Here is a 17,739-nt window from a genome sequence, read left to right on the forward strand (position 1 = left end):
CACATAGTCATTTAGCGGCTCAGTGCAAGAACAGTTTTACTGCCCTCTTCAATATTTTTATATGCATTTCACCATAGAATTTTCTCAAAGGTACGGCTTCATCACTCATCTTTTTTTCTTCAAAAGGAGAGGGGAGTCATTTTTTACTTTAAAATTTGAGTCCCCCACGAGAGTGTTAACCTTAAAGGCATTATAGGTAATAAACAGGTAATACGGGATGATTCTTTAAACTCAACGTACGAACTCTTTCGGATGGGGAGAGGGCAGAACAGAATTACACAATAATGTATGACCGGAAACCCCCAACCTGATCAGCTGGGAGAAACGAAGATGCAAAAATGACAAGCCAATAATGGGTGGAAAAACTATAACTGTACTCAACACGTTCTCACAACAAGTGCTCAAAGTTCTTACCATCCATAGTTATGCACGCTTCACAATGGCGATGCATTGATTATCAAACTCTTTCAAAAGTACTCGGCACTTCTCCAGTATATTCAACTCCCTCAAGCGTGCATAACTGTGGATGGTAAGGCCTTCGAGTACTTGTGTTGTGAAACTTAACGTGTACATGTACTGTCCTCGTGTAAAGTATCGCTAAATAAAGTTTCACTGATTATTGGCTTTTCATTTCTGCATCTTCGTTCATCCTCCAGCTGATCAGGTTGGGGTTTCCGGCCATACATTCCTATGTGATTTTGTTTTGTGTTTTCTACCTTCCCTAAAAGTTTGTACGTCAAGTTTTGAGTATACTGTATACTTATATACCTCCTCTAAGGTCTTAACGCATGGGCATATTGTGTAGTGGATAGGCAATCCCACGTTAACGAAGTATATGCAAAACAATGCCTAATATATGATATTACACATTTTTTTATTTTAAATTGGAGTGGCTGGTAATTCATTATCTGATAGGAAGGCACCCACAGGCTCAGAGAATTCTTTTTCCCCGAGGGCTCATGGGGTGCTGTTAAGACCCTGGAGAAGGCTGACAAGGCTTTGGGGGGGGGGGGGGCGTTGGTATCGGTCTTATATTTTTTCAATATGTAAATCTGAATATTCGTGGAAATGGAAATGAGGAACCAGCTGAAAATCAGTCGCGAGTCCTGTCAAAAATTATCCTCCCTATATTGAAAGATATGGGGAAGGGGGGCAGCACTATCGTATGCGTGTCAGTTAATAATAAATCGACGTAACTTTTTCATCAGTAGATCGATAGAATTTAAATTCCATGTCATGTCGGCAATGGACCAGACCCAAAGCTGGTTAAAGAGTACTTTTAACAATCTTTGACCAAACCCCAAAATCCAGTGTGTCTCGATTTTCACGGCATGCCGGGTAACACGGGGGAGGGGCGAAACGTTATCTATCAAATAATTATTATTTAATCAAACACTAAAGCTAGTTTAAGTTTAAACTGAGATGGGAAATATTTCCAATATTATTTAATCACGTTTTCCTTTGTTGTATTCATCGCGATGCTCTCAAAAAAAAAAATTGTTTAATTACAAATTAATTCTTGAATACAAAGTTTTTCATGTTTTTTATTATTTGGAATTTAAAATTCCGAAGCGGCGGAGAAAAACGCTGACGAACGTTTTGATGCAGTTTGAATTTGGCGCGTTAATTACATTTGTAATCAAAATGGAATAAGTAGTGTCATCTATCGGCTTATAAAGGAGTAAATTAATTGTGATTCATCACTAGATGGCAGCATAGATATAACGTATTTGGAACTGTTCAGAGTTTTGAATTTCTATCAAAAGATGGCTGCACAGACACTGATCATTTCGAATAATTTGTTGTGTTAAAATTAACAACATTCACAAAACCAGATAGAAAAATTAATGAAAAAAAATTATGAAGAAATATCACAATAAATATATATATATTTTAGAGAGAAAAATTTTTTTTTTTGTGTATTTTCCATTTAGCAGGGTTGAAGCCTACGCTGCTTGAGAGCTCTTCACTTTTTGTTTACACTCAGCGATTTTTCCTCAATCAGCAATTTAGTCGCGCCCGAAATTTATCCCGTACAAGAAAGACATTAAAAACCGGTGGATACTCGATTATTTTATAAATTAATAAAAAGAGAGAATCTCTCAAATCATGAGTTCAAGCAAGTTATTATCATATGAGACGTTGAGCCATGCTTGTGCTGGAGCTGTTGTGAGTTGAAAACTTCCTTCTATAATAAATGATCTTCATTTCCTCTTCAAATATTGAGGACGCCCTCTTTTAAATGCATCCCTGATATAAACGCAGATATCGGTTTCTCTAACATAATTCAAGTTTGATAATATCGACTAATATATATTAATAATTGAATCACACACATGCTTGTTTTGTGTTTGAAGGATTGATAGTCAAAGGGATGGTAAGTTAATAGCTTGTTAGCTTCAGGGCCCCCCCGGTCTTAGTTATTTTCTTTGTCTCCCCTTTTAACTAATTGGCATGGAACAGCTATAGTATAATTAAGGTGTTTTTGACCTATGAGTCGCCTTCCGAGCTGGGTCGTTCAAATCCACTAACAGCTAGCTTCTTGAGCTATGGGTCACGACCGAAATTTGACCATAAGGGCTTCCGAGATGGGTTGTAGAAATTGACTTGTAGCCAGGGATTCTTAAGCTATAGGCCACTACCCTAACCTGGTTCGCAGGGTATGGTATTCTAAGATGGCTCGTACAAACCCACTTACGGCCTGGAATTCTTAAGCTATGGGCCACTACCCAAACTTGACTCGCAAGGACTTCCGAAATGGGTTGTACAAATCCACTTACAACCAGGGATTCTTAAGCTTTCTTTCAAACAAAGTGCAACTCAGGTCTATCGCCATGGGCAATTTACTACCTAGTGAGTTGTGCCACCTTAGCGTATGTGTGTGCGTGCCTTACAGTCTGAGTGTTTATCTAGTGTTTTCTGATTTTTCAGTACTCCCATCTATACTTTAGAAGTTGAGTGAGTGAAGTGTAATGATTGAATATTTGTACCCCTTGTAGGCCGGTTACTCTCTGTGGCAGGAGAATGGGGAGATCGGCTCACATTCGCACCTTGCAGTTGTGAACTACAGAAAACCAACTTTAGCCAACCCACCACTATTGCACCAGTGGGGTTCGATAGAAAACTTGGGACCTCGTCCATCATTATGACCACTAGACCACAGTGGCGGATTCTGAAGCTATGGGCCGCCACCGAAACCTTACTCGCAGAGGCTTCCGAGACAGGTCATACAAATTGATTTACTGCCAGGGATTCTTAAGCTTTGGGCCGCCACACAAATTTGATTCACAGGGATTTCCAAGATGGCTCTTATAAATCCACTTGCAGAAAGAAATTCTTGAGTAGGGGGCATGTTGAGTGTTTGACATCATAAACTGGTTTAAACCGTGAGAAACTGTCAAAACCATCACAAATATATAAGGGGTGATCAAATGAAAAGGTACGAAACAACACGGTGGGTAGAAATGTAGACTTTATTCAAAATATACACCATAGGCCTGAGCACAACGATCCCACTGATGAACAAGCCGCAGGATTCCTTGTTCCCAGAATTCCTGTGGCCGTGACGAGACCCAGTCCTTCACAGCGTCCTTAAGTACGTCGTCCGAGTTGAAGCGCTTCCCTTTCAGGTGTTTCTTCAGTGGACCAAACACATGGAAATCGCAGGGCGACATGTCCGGACTGTAGGGCGGATGGTCCAACGGCTCCCACTTGAACTTGGCCAGTTCCATGTGTGTGACTTTGGAGACGTGTGGACGCGTGTTATCATGGAGCAGAACCACACCCTTCGTGAGCAGCCCCGGTCTTTTGTTCTTGATGGACCTGCGTAGGCGTCGGAGTGTCTCACAGTACACATCGGAGTTAATGGTTTTTCTGTGCTTGAGGAATTCCACAATTAGCGGACCTTGAACATCGAAAAAGACGGTGAGCAACACCTTGCCTGCTGACGGCATGGCTTTGAACTTTTTAGGGGGAGGTGACGACGCATGCTTCCACTGCATGCTGTCCCGCTTTGTCTCTGGCTCGTAGTGATGGCACCAGGTCTCATCACCTGTGACGATCCGCTCCATGAAAGCGGGGTCTTCCTGATACAGAAACAGATGTTGCAGTGCTAGCCCCATACGCAGTTCCTTTTGCTGGTCGGTGAGCTGCTTCGGAACCCAAGCGGCACACACCTTCCGATATCGCAACCTGTCGTGAACAATTGTCCACGCGGTTCCATAGCTGACATCCACCTTCACCGCCAACATTTGCAATGTGACACGCCGATCACTTCTCACTAGGTCGTCCACCTTGTCGATGAGATCACTCGTGATGACAGTGTTTGCCTGGCCTGGTCTCGGGTCATCACCCACACTCTCACGGCCTGCACGAAAACGGGCACTCCATTTTCTGACAGACTTGTCAGAGACACATTTCTCCCTGTAAACTGTCACCATCCGGCGATGAATAGCTGCCGGTTTCTCACCTTCTGCTGTCAGAAATCGGATAACACCTCGCTGCTCCTCAATCATCGAATTTTGCAACACGAATGCCATCTTGTCCTCATACGGACTGCCGCATCATTTGGACGCCGCTTTTGATAAGAGCCTCTGCTCTCTCCTGCGCATGTGGGCGCCCGCGCATGCTCCGATCCCAGTCAGAGACTCCAATCGCATCCCGAGATGTCTCGCTACGTTCTCCCATGGCGGAATATGCAATATTTAGGTAACTGTTACGTTTTTACGTCGTTTCGTACCTTTTCATTTGATCACCCCTTGTAAATGATTGCTTTTGAATAATATTATGAAGACAATAGGTAACATGATGAGTAGAGCCCGGAAGTTTAGGCATTAAAAATGGTCAAAATTGCAGGCAAAAAGGCACTAAAAATGCCTATAATAGGCACTATAAAAAAAGATATAATTTTTGGAAGGAAAAAAATTAACTAAAAACACAAATGTATTAAGCATCCAAAAACTAGCGGAAAAATCAGTTGCATATAATCCATCTACTGCTTTAATTTTGATTTGATTATAACTGCATTACATTATCCAAGTAAAACTGATTTCAAGCCCAAAATAAAATTCTCTAGTAGACCCTCAAGATTAGGTTAATTACATGGCCACCATTTCTAGGCACAGAGCCCGTAGAGAAAGTGATCTGTGGAGCTCCTTCAAGCTGCAAATAATTCTCATTTATTTGATGCATTATGGGGAATAATTATTGTTTCTATAGTTGAAACATAGCTACCTTGTTCTATTGTAATAAAAAAATGCAAGTTGTTTTAACCACATATGCGAGACTTTCAAGCATGAGGTCCCATGTGGTCGCGCATCTATCACACACCCCTGAGGGCAACTCTGGTTAGTTTAATCAAATACTAAATATGTATTTAAAATAAATAGCCATGGTTGTTTGCATTTATAGTGTAAAAAAAAAAATCAAAACAACAGGTCCCAGAGCCTAGTCTGTCCCTACCCCATTTGGGCGATCCATGATGCCAACTGATGATCTCTTGGGACAGTCATTGGTCAGCTATACATGTACAATGCAGTCCAATGCCTGAGTAAGACATATTATAAAGCATGTGGAGAAGCAAAAATTTCCTCTGCTTTTTTCTAACATGGGTTGCATTAATCTGAAACAAAGTCATTCACATCTAACACCATCTGGTCAAAGCAAAGTTAATACATGGCAGCACCATAGGCGGAGATAGACTTCGAAGTCTGGGGGGGGGGGCACAGTGATGATGTCAATTCATATATACATTAGATCAGTCAACTTCTCCTTTGACGCTGGGGGGGGGGGGGGCAATGCCCCCCCCCAGCGTCAAAGGAGATATGGGGCGGAGATGGGGGGGGCATTGCCCCCCCCCCCATATCTCCGCCCATGGGCAGCACCTATCTCAGATCACTTATTCGAATTGAAATGGGGCTGGTGGGGGGGGGGGAGACTTTCTGATGTTAATTATTAAGTATGGAGAGAGTTGGAAAATTTAAAAAAAAGAGCAATTCTTTTCTTCTCAATACTTGAAATATCCACGATTTACAGATTATGGCCTCTGAAAGTCACTAATAAACTTAAAATTATGTTGAAATAGGCATTTATGGCAGGTACATTTCAGAAAAGACATTTTTACCAGAAAAGTTTGAAAATAGCCAAAAAAAAGCATTTATGGTATTTCGCTTGAACTTCTGGGCTCTAATGATGAGAAATTTACTCTTTTGCGTATCATGTTTTATTTTTAAACATTAATTTAGTACAATAATTAAAACAAAATATTATAGTTCTCAATGTTGAATACAGTAAAACCTCGATAAGTTGTCCTCACGTTATCAAAAAAATTATGACGACTTAAGCAAAGTACCGTCAGTTTCAATGTGAAATATTGTAAAAATTGTATAAATTTAAAATATTATGACATTTATTAAAATATTATGACATTTATTAAAATATGAATAAAAATTACAATATTAAAAAAAATTTATAGATTTTAAAAGAAAAAATATATTTTTTTACTTTTTTTTAATCACTTATTTCTTAACTTATTATTGTAGAATATACTGGTACACTTTGATTTATACTAGTAATTTTTAATTTAGACTAATCAGAGCGACTGTTAGAATGGTCAGCTTCTCTTCCAAACAGAACTATTGCACATTAATTTTATATACATATGAAATAATGAAATTTAATTTTAGTGTTTTATTTCTTCATCAGTAGTTCATGATACAAGGTAATTTCGAACACAAGACCCACTTTTGACTTGAGGGAAGCCCTGAACGGGGAAAGTAAACATTAGACGATCTCAACTTTGGAAATAATGTCTGGTTATTCAACAAAAATATTTGGTTTAAATAGAAATCAGGTCTAGCTCGAATAGTCCCTAACCTTTCAAAAACCTTAGTCGACAAATGGACTTCCCCAGCATAACTTTCGTTACTTAAACTGTTCCGTTTTGGTGCATAGGCATATCACAATGCTGCTAACATGTTAACAAGTTTTTTTTAATGGGGAAAAAGTCATAAAAATAATCTGTTGTTCTCTCTCAAACTTTTTCATAGTGACGAGTGAACCGAAATTAGCGATGAATAAATGAGGGTTTATTAACATTGTTGTCTATGAAAGCTGGAAGGGCCTGAAGGAAAACGACGGCTTAACAAGGTTTTACTGTATTTCGACATGCAAAGAGTCTAGTCCTGCTATAAATATATAATTTTGTGATCCATTTTAGCTAAACTACTGATTATTTGTGTTCAATTTATATAGCGAAATAGAGTTGTTTATTCAAAATGTGTGGGATAAGAGATCAGGGTTATGTTTTTGAGCTCAGAAGCTAACTCTGTATTAAAACAGTCAAAAACGTATTGTTAATGTTGTCAAATAGTTTACAACCTGATAGATATGTTAAATGACAAAACACTTACTTTTATGTAGGTATAAAGTAGTTTTATATTTTGAATTAATGTCACTACTGAGTATAGAACATCTATTTTGATATTTTAAATTCCCTGATCAGTCTAGAAAATCTTATTCCGTAATAAAAATTAGCGTGCAGCATCTGTTAATACACTAATTAAACTCATTTATATTGTAATTCATTATTAATTTTGATCATTTTTATGTGATTTAGGGAGGTATGACTGCCATGACTGTGTTTTACCCTCTAGACACTGTTCGATCCCGCTTGCAAGGTATTTATCGTTTCTGTTTTTGTTTGAATGACCAGATTTTAGTGAGAGAAAACTTTTAGCTGATTCTCGCATAAAATATTGCACATTCATGACAGCAAGTTATGATTAGGGTGAACATATGTCTCCACATTTGCCAAGACAGTCCCGGGTTTTTCTGGCTGTCCCGACTTTTTTGCAAAAATGTCCCAGATTTTTACGTATTTTCAATAAAGCCAACTTGACTTCATTCTTCAAATTAAGGGTTAAAATTATCTTCCCAACTCAGAAATTGCATTACGATAATTGTGACTACAAATAAGACTATTCATTTCACATATTTGTCATGCTTTTTTTTTATTTCACTGTAGTTTGAAGTGGCGCTTCATTTCCTGAGATTGGTGACTTTTCTGTGATTTTAGCACGAGTCATCAACTTTTCTTACTTTTGGCATAATTTTTGGTGTTAATTGGTACTGTCCTGTATTTTGAAGCCCAATTTCACGTATTTTTCTGGAGCAAATATGGTCAAGCTAGTTATGATAGTTATTATGTTCTCCTGGGGTGTGCAACTCTAATATCATACAAGGAAATGTTTTATACAGTACAGTCTCGATAATCCCTGGTGGATGGGACCAAAGCCACCCTGGATTATCTGAAAACTCAAATTATCTAAAAAACAATAAAAGATGATTTAAATGTTGGTTTTACTTAAAAGACAAGCGAAAGCAGTACTAGCATACTTACTGTATTTTTGTCCTTGAATAAGACTGCGTTAATAGTGCAGGGATGAAATACAAGTGCCAAGAATTACGAGTAGGAAGAAAAAAATGCATTGGGGGGCGGGGGAAGAGATGTCCTCATATACTAGAACAGGATAGGGAAAATTATACTTTGACCTTTGAAGACCGGACACACCCCGCTTCCCATCTCATAGAGATATCGAAGCGTTCCCGAAGGGTGGGTGTATCCGGAAAGTTTTATTATAAAAACAAAACATTGTCGCCTCATACGAAGGCAACCAAAAAAAAAATATATATATGAAGACGATCGTCAATCTAAAATCATATAACAGGTGATTAAACTCTAAACATAAAACGCCAATCGACAATTGAAATTATAAAGAAGATTATGCGATGATAGCCCTCCCATAAGAATCTTGCCATCGTCAGTTAATCGAATGATTGTCAATAATCTAAATCTAATGATTGTCAATAATAAATATAAAATTTCGAATCGCAGAGTAAATCAGCTAATCACAGCCATCCATTGTCCAGCTCCCACATATCAGTTCGATTGTCGGTATCGGTCTTCAGTAGTGAATCGGTCTAGTATCGGTCCGCCGTCGTCTAGGCCGCAAGTTGTAAATAATCGCCTGGCTGCCGCTCTCTCGCGAGGGCGGGTGCGTGACGTCAGTAACTCCTCTGAGTCTTGGCCGCAAATCGTACTGTCTCAACTGACTGCTGCACTCCCTTGATGGCACATACGTTGGGTCGGTGCCTCCTCTCGGTTCACGTGCTCCTCTGGTTTTGTCGTGCATAGGGTGAACGTTCTGCTCCAGAAACCTGACAAGACCTATGAGGCGGTGAAAGTTCGTAGGACTACGAAGGGTCCTTATCTTCCAGGCTAAGGTATAAGACTCTGGCATCTTACCAAAGTGGAACTGAGCCGTCATTGGACACTGCGTCGCATAGTGCCAGAGAGATCCAGAAGCTCCACAATTACAAGCAGAGTGAGTTGAGCGCTTAAACCGTTCGAAATAAACTGGAAATGGACCGTGCTCTGTTACCACTATTATCTTTTCTCTGGGCCAAACATAATGGTGCCAACGGACCCGTCGTTGGACTTTATAGGCGTCTTTGGCCGCATTAGAATTCCAACTACATTGCCACGTCTTCAACAGATCCTCACGCAATAAGCGTTGAGCAAAGCTCCTTGGCCATGGGTGTTCACCTGGAGTTTGAAGATTAGCGGCTTCCTTAGCAAGTTGGTCAGCTTGCTCGTTGCCAGCTACTCCAGAGTGCGCTTTCACCCAGGCCAACCGTATTCTTGGATTCCCACACAGGATGCGACGAATCTCTCTGACGTTGTAATACGGTGAACGTGGATTTTTTATGGCCCAAAGACTAGATGCACTGTCTGAAAATATGAGCACTGGATGCTGTTCGGATTGCGCCCATTGAACTGCATGCAAAATTGCATATACCTCAGCCTGGAAGACGCTGGTCTCAGTAGCAAGCCTTCTCATCCAAGATACTTCACGAGAGTCATCCTGCCGCAAAACCACGAATGCACTACCGGTTCCTTCTGGAGTCTTTGAACCATCCGTAAAAACTAATCTTGTATCGGGCGCTATCACAAGATTACTATTGGACAGTATTGTCTGGTTTACTGCTATGTCCATACTTGGGTGCTGTGGCCAGGTCTTGAGCATCTTTTCGAAGTCTGCAACTCGCAGTCGTCTAGCTGCCACCACAATATCCTCGTCGAGGTGAAGCAGTCGTGTTTTGCGCGCCTCGTAATCAAGAAAACTACTGAGAGGTGGATTCCCAGTTGCCACATATAAGACGGCGTTGGCCGCGGTGACGTATGCCCCTGAAACATAAAGCAGAAATGGTCTCTGGGCGATATCCAGAGCTCTTCTTTGCCTCTGCGTGGGATCCCGATACCAAGAAGCGCATCCATAAGATAATTGCTGCTGCACCACCGACTTGTAGAGCATATTCCGGAAATTCTGTCGGAGGCCCCACCGTGGTCCGGCAACTCTTCGCAGCAATTGCAGAGTCTCATGAACTTTGTCAATCTGTTTCATCAAGTGTGGCATAAAGTTAAGCCGGCTATCTATATGTACTCCTAGATACTTTATTTGCTTCGAAGGCCAAATGCGGATATTGTTGATTATAATGCGCGGTTTATTTTTCTTAGGATGGGGCCAAAGAAACTTCGTCTTCTCGGCCTCCATCTCAAGATGATTCTCATTAAGCCATCTAGTCAGTTGGTTCAACGCAAGCTGAGATTCAGTAGTGATGTCGTCGTGATTAGCACCAGAAATCACAAAAACCAGATCGTCCGCAAAAGCTTGAATATGGATGTGCTGTCCCCAATCAAGCTTAAGCAGAGTGTCCAGGACCAAAGACCACAGGAGTGGACCGCTGCAAGAACCTTGTGGACATCCTTTCCGCTGGGCTTTGATTGCAACGCCGCCATCGGTGGTCATTGTAATATGTCTACCTTGTAGCATGTTCTCCGTTGTACGCACCAGGTTCTCAGGGAGAGGCATTCTTCGGAGCTGATTGATAATGACTTCGTGTCGCAAGGAGTCAAAAGCTCCACGTATGTCCACAGAGACTATTGCAGTCAACTGGCCCTGGACATGCTTCTGTCGAATAATTCGAAGGAGTTCAGCGATAGCTTTTTCTGCTGATCCGCCAGCTTTGAATCCAAACTGAAGAGGACTCATCCAATTGACCTTCTCTAAGTGAAATACGATTCTCTGCACCAGTACTTTCTCATAAACCTTCCTTATAGTAGGCAGCAGGCATATCGGGCGATATGACCTTAGAGAATCCGGGTCCCTATCTTTTTTCAAGAGCAGAAGCAGTTTACCTATTTTGAAATGATGTGGGAACACCGACATCTCTAGTAGTTTGTTGAAGATAGATGTAATCTCTGTGGCGTATCTCTTGAAGAGTGACTTCAATATAGGGATACTTATGTTGTCAAATCCAGGAGCCTTGCGGTTGTTTAATTTCTCCACGATGTGCAGCACTTCAGATGTCGAGATTGGGAGGTCGCCACTCAAAGTATTACTGGATCGTGGTACAAAGATTATATCATCTGTGGGGTCCGGGAAGATAGTGTTAAGCTGGAGTTCAGCGGCTTCCAAGATTGTAGCGTTTGAACCACTTTGACGCATAGTAATTTGCGGCGAGATTCGACGACACTTGAAGACCGAACGATACGCTGGTCCAAAAGGGCGATTCTGCTCGGCACAAAAGTTCGCCCAACACGTATCCCTTGTCTTTTTCACCAGCTGCGTATACTTCGCCTTGGCTTTTTTATATGAGATTCTCGCTGCACCTTTGGTATTCTCCGGTGCCTTCAAAAACTTGCGTTCCAAAGCTCTTACTTTTCTCCTCTCGATAGCCAGCTCTTGCGTCCACCAACTTATCATGTGGGACATTTTCTTCTGTGTGAAGCCCAGGGTGTCGGCGCATGATGACTGAAGTTGGAACATAAATTTGTCTACCGCAGCATTCACATCGACCTCGGTTGCGACGTGGCTGATTCGATGATGCAACTCAGAGACAATCGGCTTAACTACTGACATAAGCTTGTGTAACCTTCTTGTCGTCGTTCTGTACCTTGTCTGAGTGTTATGGTAACAATAAGCAGCTCTCAAGAACATGTGAATGTATTTGTGGGAGCTGAAAGAGTCATCGCCTCCCACTGACCAGGTAACCTCCTCCATAATTGAAGCGGATGTAGTGAATGTTAAATCGGGCCAACCCCGTGCTCCTTTTAATTCGTACGTGGGAGCTGTACGACTGGAGTTGAATAAAAACATGTTGCAACCTCCTAGAAATTCCTGTAGTGATCTTCCTCTGGAATCTGTATCCTTATACCCCCAGAGCGAAGAGTGGCAGTTCAGATCCGTACAGAATATTTTCCCTATCCCTGGTGACATATTAAACACTTCCTCCATCTCTTTAAGCGTATCTTCCACATCCTCATACGGGGAGACGTAGGCACTCACGAGAACCAGCTCCTTATGCAGCAGACTTAATTGTACAGCTACAAGATGTCGGCCAATTCTGAAGGTTGCTGGATGAATGCATATGGAAGGAACTATAATAGCGCTTTTCCCGTCGAGGGATTGCCATCTGGACCATTCCTGGGGCCAACCACACATGACACCGCGATGAAGCCAGGGCTCCTGAATAAGCAGAATATCCACTGCATTCTTCTTCGAGAACGTCACCAAGTTCCGGGTACATTCTTTTGATCGGTCCATATTTATTTGGAGGAGCCTCAGGGAATTGTGATCACAACTGCTGCTGGGTACCCCGTCATTCATTCTTGATGTCTTAGATGACGTTGGTTGTCGACTAAATGGTCATTCGTACACATCTTGCTACGATTGTATTTACTTTACTGTGATTCGTATTACGTTGAATTCCTTAAGCCATAGATATGAGGCTGCAGTTTTATCGAAGTTGATCTGAAGCAGCCGTGTCTATCTCATTTGCTGAGAGATATGGTATTCATCGCTAGTATATTTCTTCACACTGAAATGTTTTGTCCGGTATTGCGCAAGCCTATAGTGAGGATATAGCTGGGGTTCTGCTTCTTGCCCTGCTTCTTGATAGATGGTTTGTGCTGAAACAATAGTGATAAGCTACATTGACGAGCGCGCAATCCACACACCGAGCAGGTTCATTTCTATCGCCGTCGTCCGACCTGCTGTAAGTAGAATTTTGTGGTCGATTGGTCTTATTATAATGATCAAGCTGCCAGAATCTGCGGTGTTTTCCATTCAGCATGTTGTTGTAATTATAGCTATCTGTCTGATGATTGCGTCTCCAGTTCAGCCCTTTACTAGGCATTGGCCAATGACCATGTTTTCGTTGTCTCCAGTGTCGTATAGCATATTCATGCGGACGGTATGTATGGCAATGTGGCCGTGACTGCCTTCGCCTTGCACCATCAATATAGGCATAATGCTCGGATAACGCATGGTGGTTGAATGTATGACGTTTTTGCTGATATGGTTCGCTGCTCCTCTGCATATCGTGTCTCAAGGCCTTATTACGGGTAGGCATGCCCGATAGCTCTGGTGTCGCTAGGACAGATCTTCGTCTCTTGATCATAAACTTCACAACGGTCCGCCCAAGACAAAAAGTCAGTAGACTTTGAGGCTAGGCCAATGATGAAGGCCATACTGACCTTCATTTGCATTGCCAAGTGTCTTAGATACTGTCTGCGTAAAGGACTCGGATTGGGACGTACTCTTGTCCTTGAGTTTGTTGTTAATCGTCCGCTTTTTTAAGGTGACTCGTTGTTTGAGCCACTGGGTGCTGGTTTTTCCGCTTCTGGTGACGTCAGACCATAGTCGCTTCTCGGTAGGGTTCATAGTGAATTCTGATGTATTCAAATCATCTCTCGGCTTCTCTTTTTCGATCATAGAGTGGTCTTCTGGGCATAATAGGGGCCAATCGTCTTTTCCAGTACTTTTATCAGCTGAGCATCCCTTAATAGTACTAGCTTTTCTCGCCTTGGCCAGTCTTTGCGGCTTCGGAGGTGTCCATGGCATCAATGTTTTATCGGTCCAACTATCCTCCACATGAAAAGTTGAATGAGGCAACTGCGTGTGCCTCACTGCTGTTGGACTTGGACGGACATTCTTACTATATTCGAACCCTTGTGTGTTGCTGTTCCTTTCGTCCATATGAGTTGTGATAATGGTTGGCACAGCTGGGGGGCTCTGAGGCTCTCTATCCCTGTTAGACTCTTCTCTACTAGTCTCATTAGTATTACTTTCAAACACGCTAGGCTGGCTGTCCTCCATTTCAAAGTTTGTGTTGGAAATGTCCCGTGATATTACAGCGGGGAGTGAGAGTCTTGCCTGTTTCCCAAGAAGCACCACTGGGTAGAGTCGCTTAGCATCCTGTAGTGATCTTCTCACTTCTTTTCGTCGTCTCGCCTTGTTAGTCGATGGGGAAAGTGTGGAGTGTGGATCTGTAAAGTCAATTTGCACACCCTTTTGTATGATATGCCGTTCATATTGGGTTCCAGTGTCCAAGAAATCCTTCTGATTCGAAGTCGTTTGAGTTTCCGTGTCAGCACTGGGTGTTAGTTCTGTCGGCAATGTCTGTGTACCCTGATCTATCATACGGAGGTCCATCGGAGGTTGCTGCAGAGTAGCCTGATTCTTTTCAACATTACCAGTAGTAGGAATCCGTTTTTGCCTCAAATTCGGACTAGCTGCCTTGTCCAGTCGAGATTTACTGCTGGTCGTCAATGTTTGTGGCCTAGCATCCGGCTGGTTTACTATATCTTTGACGAGTTCAACCAACAAGCGTTCCACACTGTCTTGGTCACGAACAGGCAGTCGAATCTTTCCCCTCTTTGTCACTCGTATAGACTGCCATATGGTTTTCACAGAATCAATGACATTTTTGAGTTGTCTTTCCAAGCAGTTATGCTCACTGACCGGGATTCGATGTCGGGATTTTCCTGAGTTCTTTCGCGGGGCTGTTAGAAAGTTCCAAATACTCATAGCAGCGTCGTACGTGTATGACCCCATAGCATCAGGATCGTCCTTAACGTTATCATTGTCCTGTGCTTTGATAATTACTGGATGTGGTAGAGTGCTTATTATACCCTGTGGGCTCGAATCCAACATAGCATCATCAGATGGGGTGGCAACCTTCCTTCGAAGATTCCTTTCTAAAACCATCTTAAGTAACGGTAACGCAGATTTCATGGATCGGTGACGACTTCGTTTTACAAGTGGAAATGTGTCGGGTATGCCGGGAAGATCAAGAGCTGCCACCAACTGAGAGCTGGGTGTTCCGGGAGCATCATTAATGTTATCCAACATAGTCGGATTAGCTCGTCTTATGTGTTGTCGCAGTTGGTCAAATTTCATATTGATCGTATGTATCTGATATTCTTGTAACCCTGCCAAGCCGAATACCTAGTAATACAGGAGGATCAACATAGCGAATGTGCTAGCATGAAGTACGACTGCCATATCTTAACAAATAATAGTTCGATTCTCACGCGGTTTTCACCGGAACGTACCGGACTTCCAGGTGCACAATGGCAATTAAACAGTTCAAACAAATCTTTAACCGAACATACCTAAAACCTCCAATTCTAAAATACGAGATCCAGAGCGCGATTAAAAACAATCCTCTCAGTTAAGCGCCTTTGTAACGTCAAATTATACTGGAGGGTTCCTGAAATGGGGGGTAGGTGTGTGATGTTGATCCCTTTGCAAAAGAGGGGGGGGGAAAGCGAAATGGACCAATTAGCAGATAATGAAAATCAATCCCCCAACTCGAGTGGCCTCTTTCTCTTCTTTGCTTTGCTGCTTGAGTATGTATGATGTAAAACAAAACAATACAAATTGTTTCTACAAATAGTGGTTCTACACATAGGGAGACCCTTTCCCTGTTCTTCCCACCCCCCAAGGGAATAAAAATGTTAAAATATCAGAAAAAAATATGTTAAAATTTAGTTTTAATCAATTTAAAATGCTGCTTTTTTTTAAAGTAAAGTAAAAAAAAATGTCTGAATACCATATTTCCCTGCATTTGCCAGCATGCCGCCAAACTTTGGGGACACCATATTTTGAATATTGTTGTCTGGTCCATTCTGCCAGGAAAAGCAAGGTTGAATGAGGATCACAGTATGCATTCATCATATTCAATGGATTTTTATAATAAATATATTGGGGAATTTTCCAGAATCTGTGATTCAAATTTGCTGGCATGTTGGTCTCCCTTGCTATTTCTGTGGCATGCTGGCTAATGAAGGGGAATATGTTATAATGCACATTGTAATGAGATGCAGTATAATGTGAGCTGATCTCCCCATCAGAAAGTCTCACCACAGAGAGCAACAGGCCTACAGAGCGGTAAAATCTTCAATCATTACACTTCGCTCATAGTTTAAAAAAATTTATATCAGATGGCAGCATTACACAGAAACAAACTACGTTAGGTTTACAACACACACACGCACATTCTAACACGTACCGATTCGTTAGAGGAATAGTTCCGCAGAGGAATATGGACGAGGTGCATGTGTGGTTCAGTAGTAGTGCAATAAGAAACTACTAAATATCAAAATTGATTCTATTTTCTCCCTTCATAATTATAATTAATGTTTTTTTACATAGATCTTTCTTGTAAACTAAGATTAAAATGAAAACCAGAATTTATTCAATCCAAGTAATTAAATATTTACCAAAATATTTCTGTCATAATTCAATCAGATACCTTTCTTTTCAGTGGAGGATAACAGAGCAGCAAAAAATACATTTGCGGTGATGAAAGACTTGAGTGAAACAGAAGGCGTGTAAGTATATATACAAAAACAGAGGAAAAATAAGTTCCAAATCACACACATAACCAGAGTCAATAATTACGCTCTATAATTCTTGCACCACCTTACTTTTTCATCATTCGGTGAAATTTCATTTTACCCCTCTGCATGGATCTCAGTATGTGGCATATCACAGGCAGTGAAGTTTTTTACTGCCTGGTTATTTTTTAAAATAATCACAGTAAAATTTTTATTGCATGGAAAGTACATTTTACCATAACATAACTTTTTTTTGCAATTTTAGAATTAAAATTGAAAAAGAAACAAATTATTTTCAGCAGAGCTGCACAAAGTTTGATTTCTTTAAAAAAATTAAAATACCTCAAATAGGGCCTTGACATTTAAATTTCTGAACCGACTTGAAGGGTTTGTTGTATTATTTGAATTCCCTTTTACTTGCTTCATGAATATCCATTTGTCTTTCATTTAAATTAATTAAATTGATGAAAAAATCTAATTTTAATTAATTTTGCAACCTACACACTCAAAGAAAATCCTTTTTGATGATTAATTGAATAATGGAGAGAACTTTACATTAGTTAGAAAAAATATTTTGTTGTTTCTCAACTTTTTCGATACACATTTTTTTAAGTGTAAAAGATGCTAATAATCTTTTACACATTTCTGATGTTACAAGTAGACTGTAAAATTATGTTTTATTAAGAATTCTAAACTTTTGGTATCATATATGAATTTACCATTTGAAAACTTTGTTTTGACAAGATTTTTATCTTTATCAAAATAAAGTCTTGACTTGTACCCCCTTCTCGTAAATTTCAGCCACAGTCTTTACAGAGGCCTTCAACCTGTACTTGGAAGTTTGTGTTGCTCAAATTTTGTATACTTCTATTCTTTTCATGCTCTGAGGTCTCTGGTTAGGTCAAAAAATCGAGGAGGCAGAGCCGCAAGAGATCTGTTGATGTCGTCTATTGCCGGTATGAATCTCTCAATCTTGATATTTGGAGTATGATTGC

At 40.9% G+C, this 17,739-nt stretch overlaps 1 protein-coding gene across 1 annotated transcript in view; it reads left to right on the forward strand.

Annotated features, from left to right (window-relative positions):
- Positions 1-1,955: 1,955 nt before the first annotated feature.
- Positions 1,956-17,739, forward strand: part of PMP34 (Peroxisomal Membrane Protein 34) — a 28,194-nt gene continuing 12,410 nt past the window's right edge. The window contains exons 1-4 of the mRNA XM_089244754.1: positions 1,956-2,169; positions 7,616-7,676; positions 16,672-16,738; positions 17,546-17,700. Coding sequence (XP_089100880.1) covers positions 2,110-2,169; positions 7,616-7,676; positions 16,672-16,738; positions 17,546-17,700 — 343 coding nt within the window. The 5' untranslated portion in view covers positions 1,956-2,109. The remainder of the gene's footprint in view (positions 2,170-7,615; positions 7,677-16,671; positions 16,739-17,545; positions 17,701-17,739) is intronic.

Source organism: Pholcus phalangioides, unplaced genomic scaffold (assembly GCF_987345545.1).
Source record: "Pholcus phalangioides strain wild (caught in Gottingen) unplaced genomic scaffold, Ppha-v1.0 ptg000015l_1, whole genome shotgun sequence".
NCBI lineage: Eukaryota > Metazoa > Arthropoda > Arachnida > Araneae > Pholcidae > Pholcus > Pholcus phalangioides.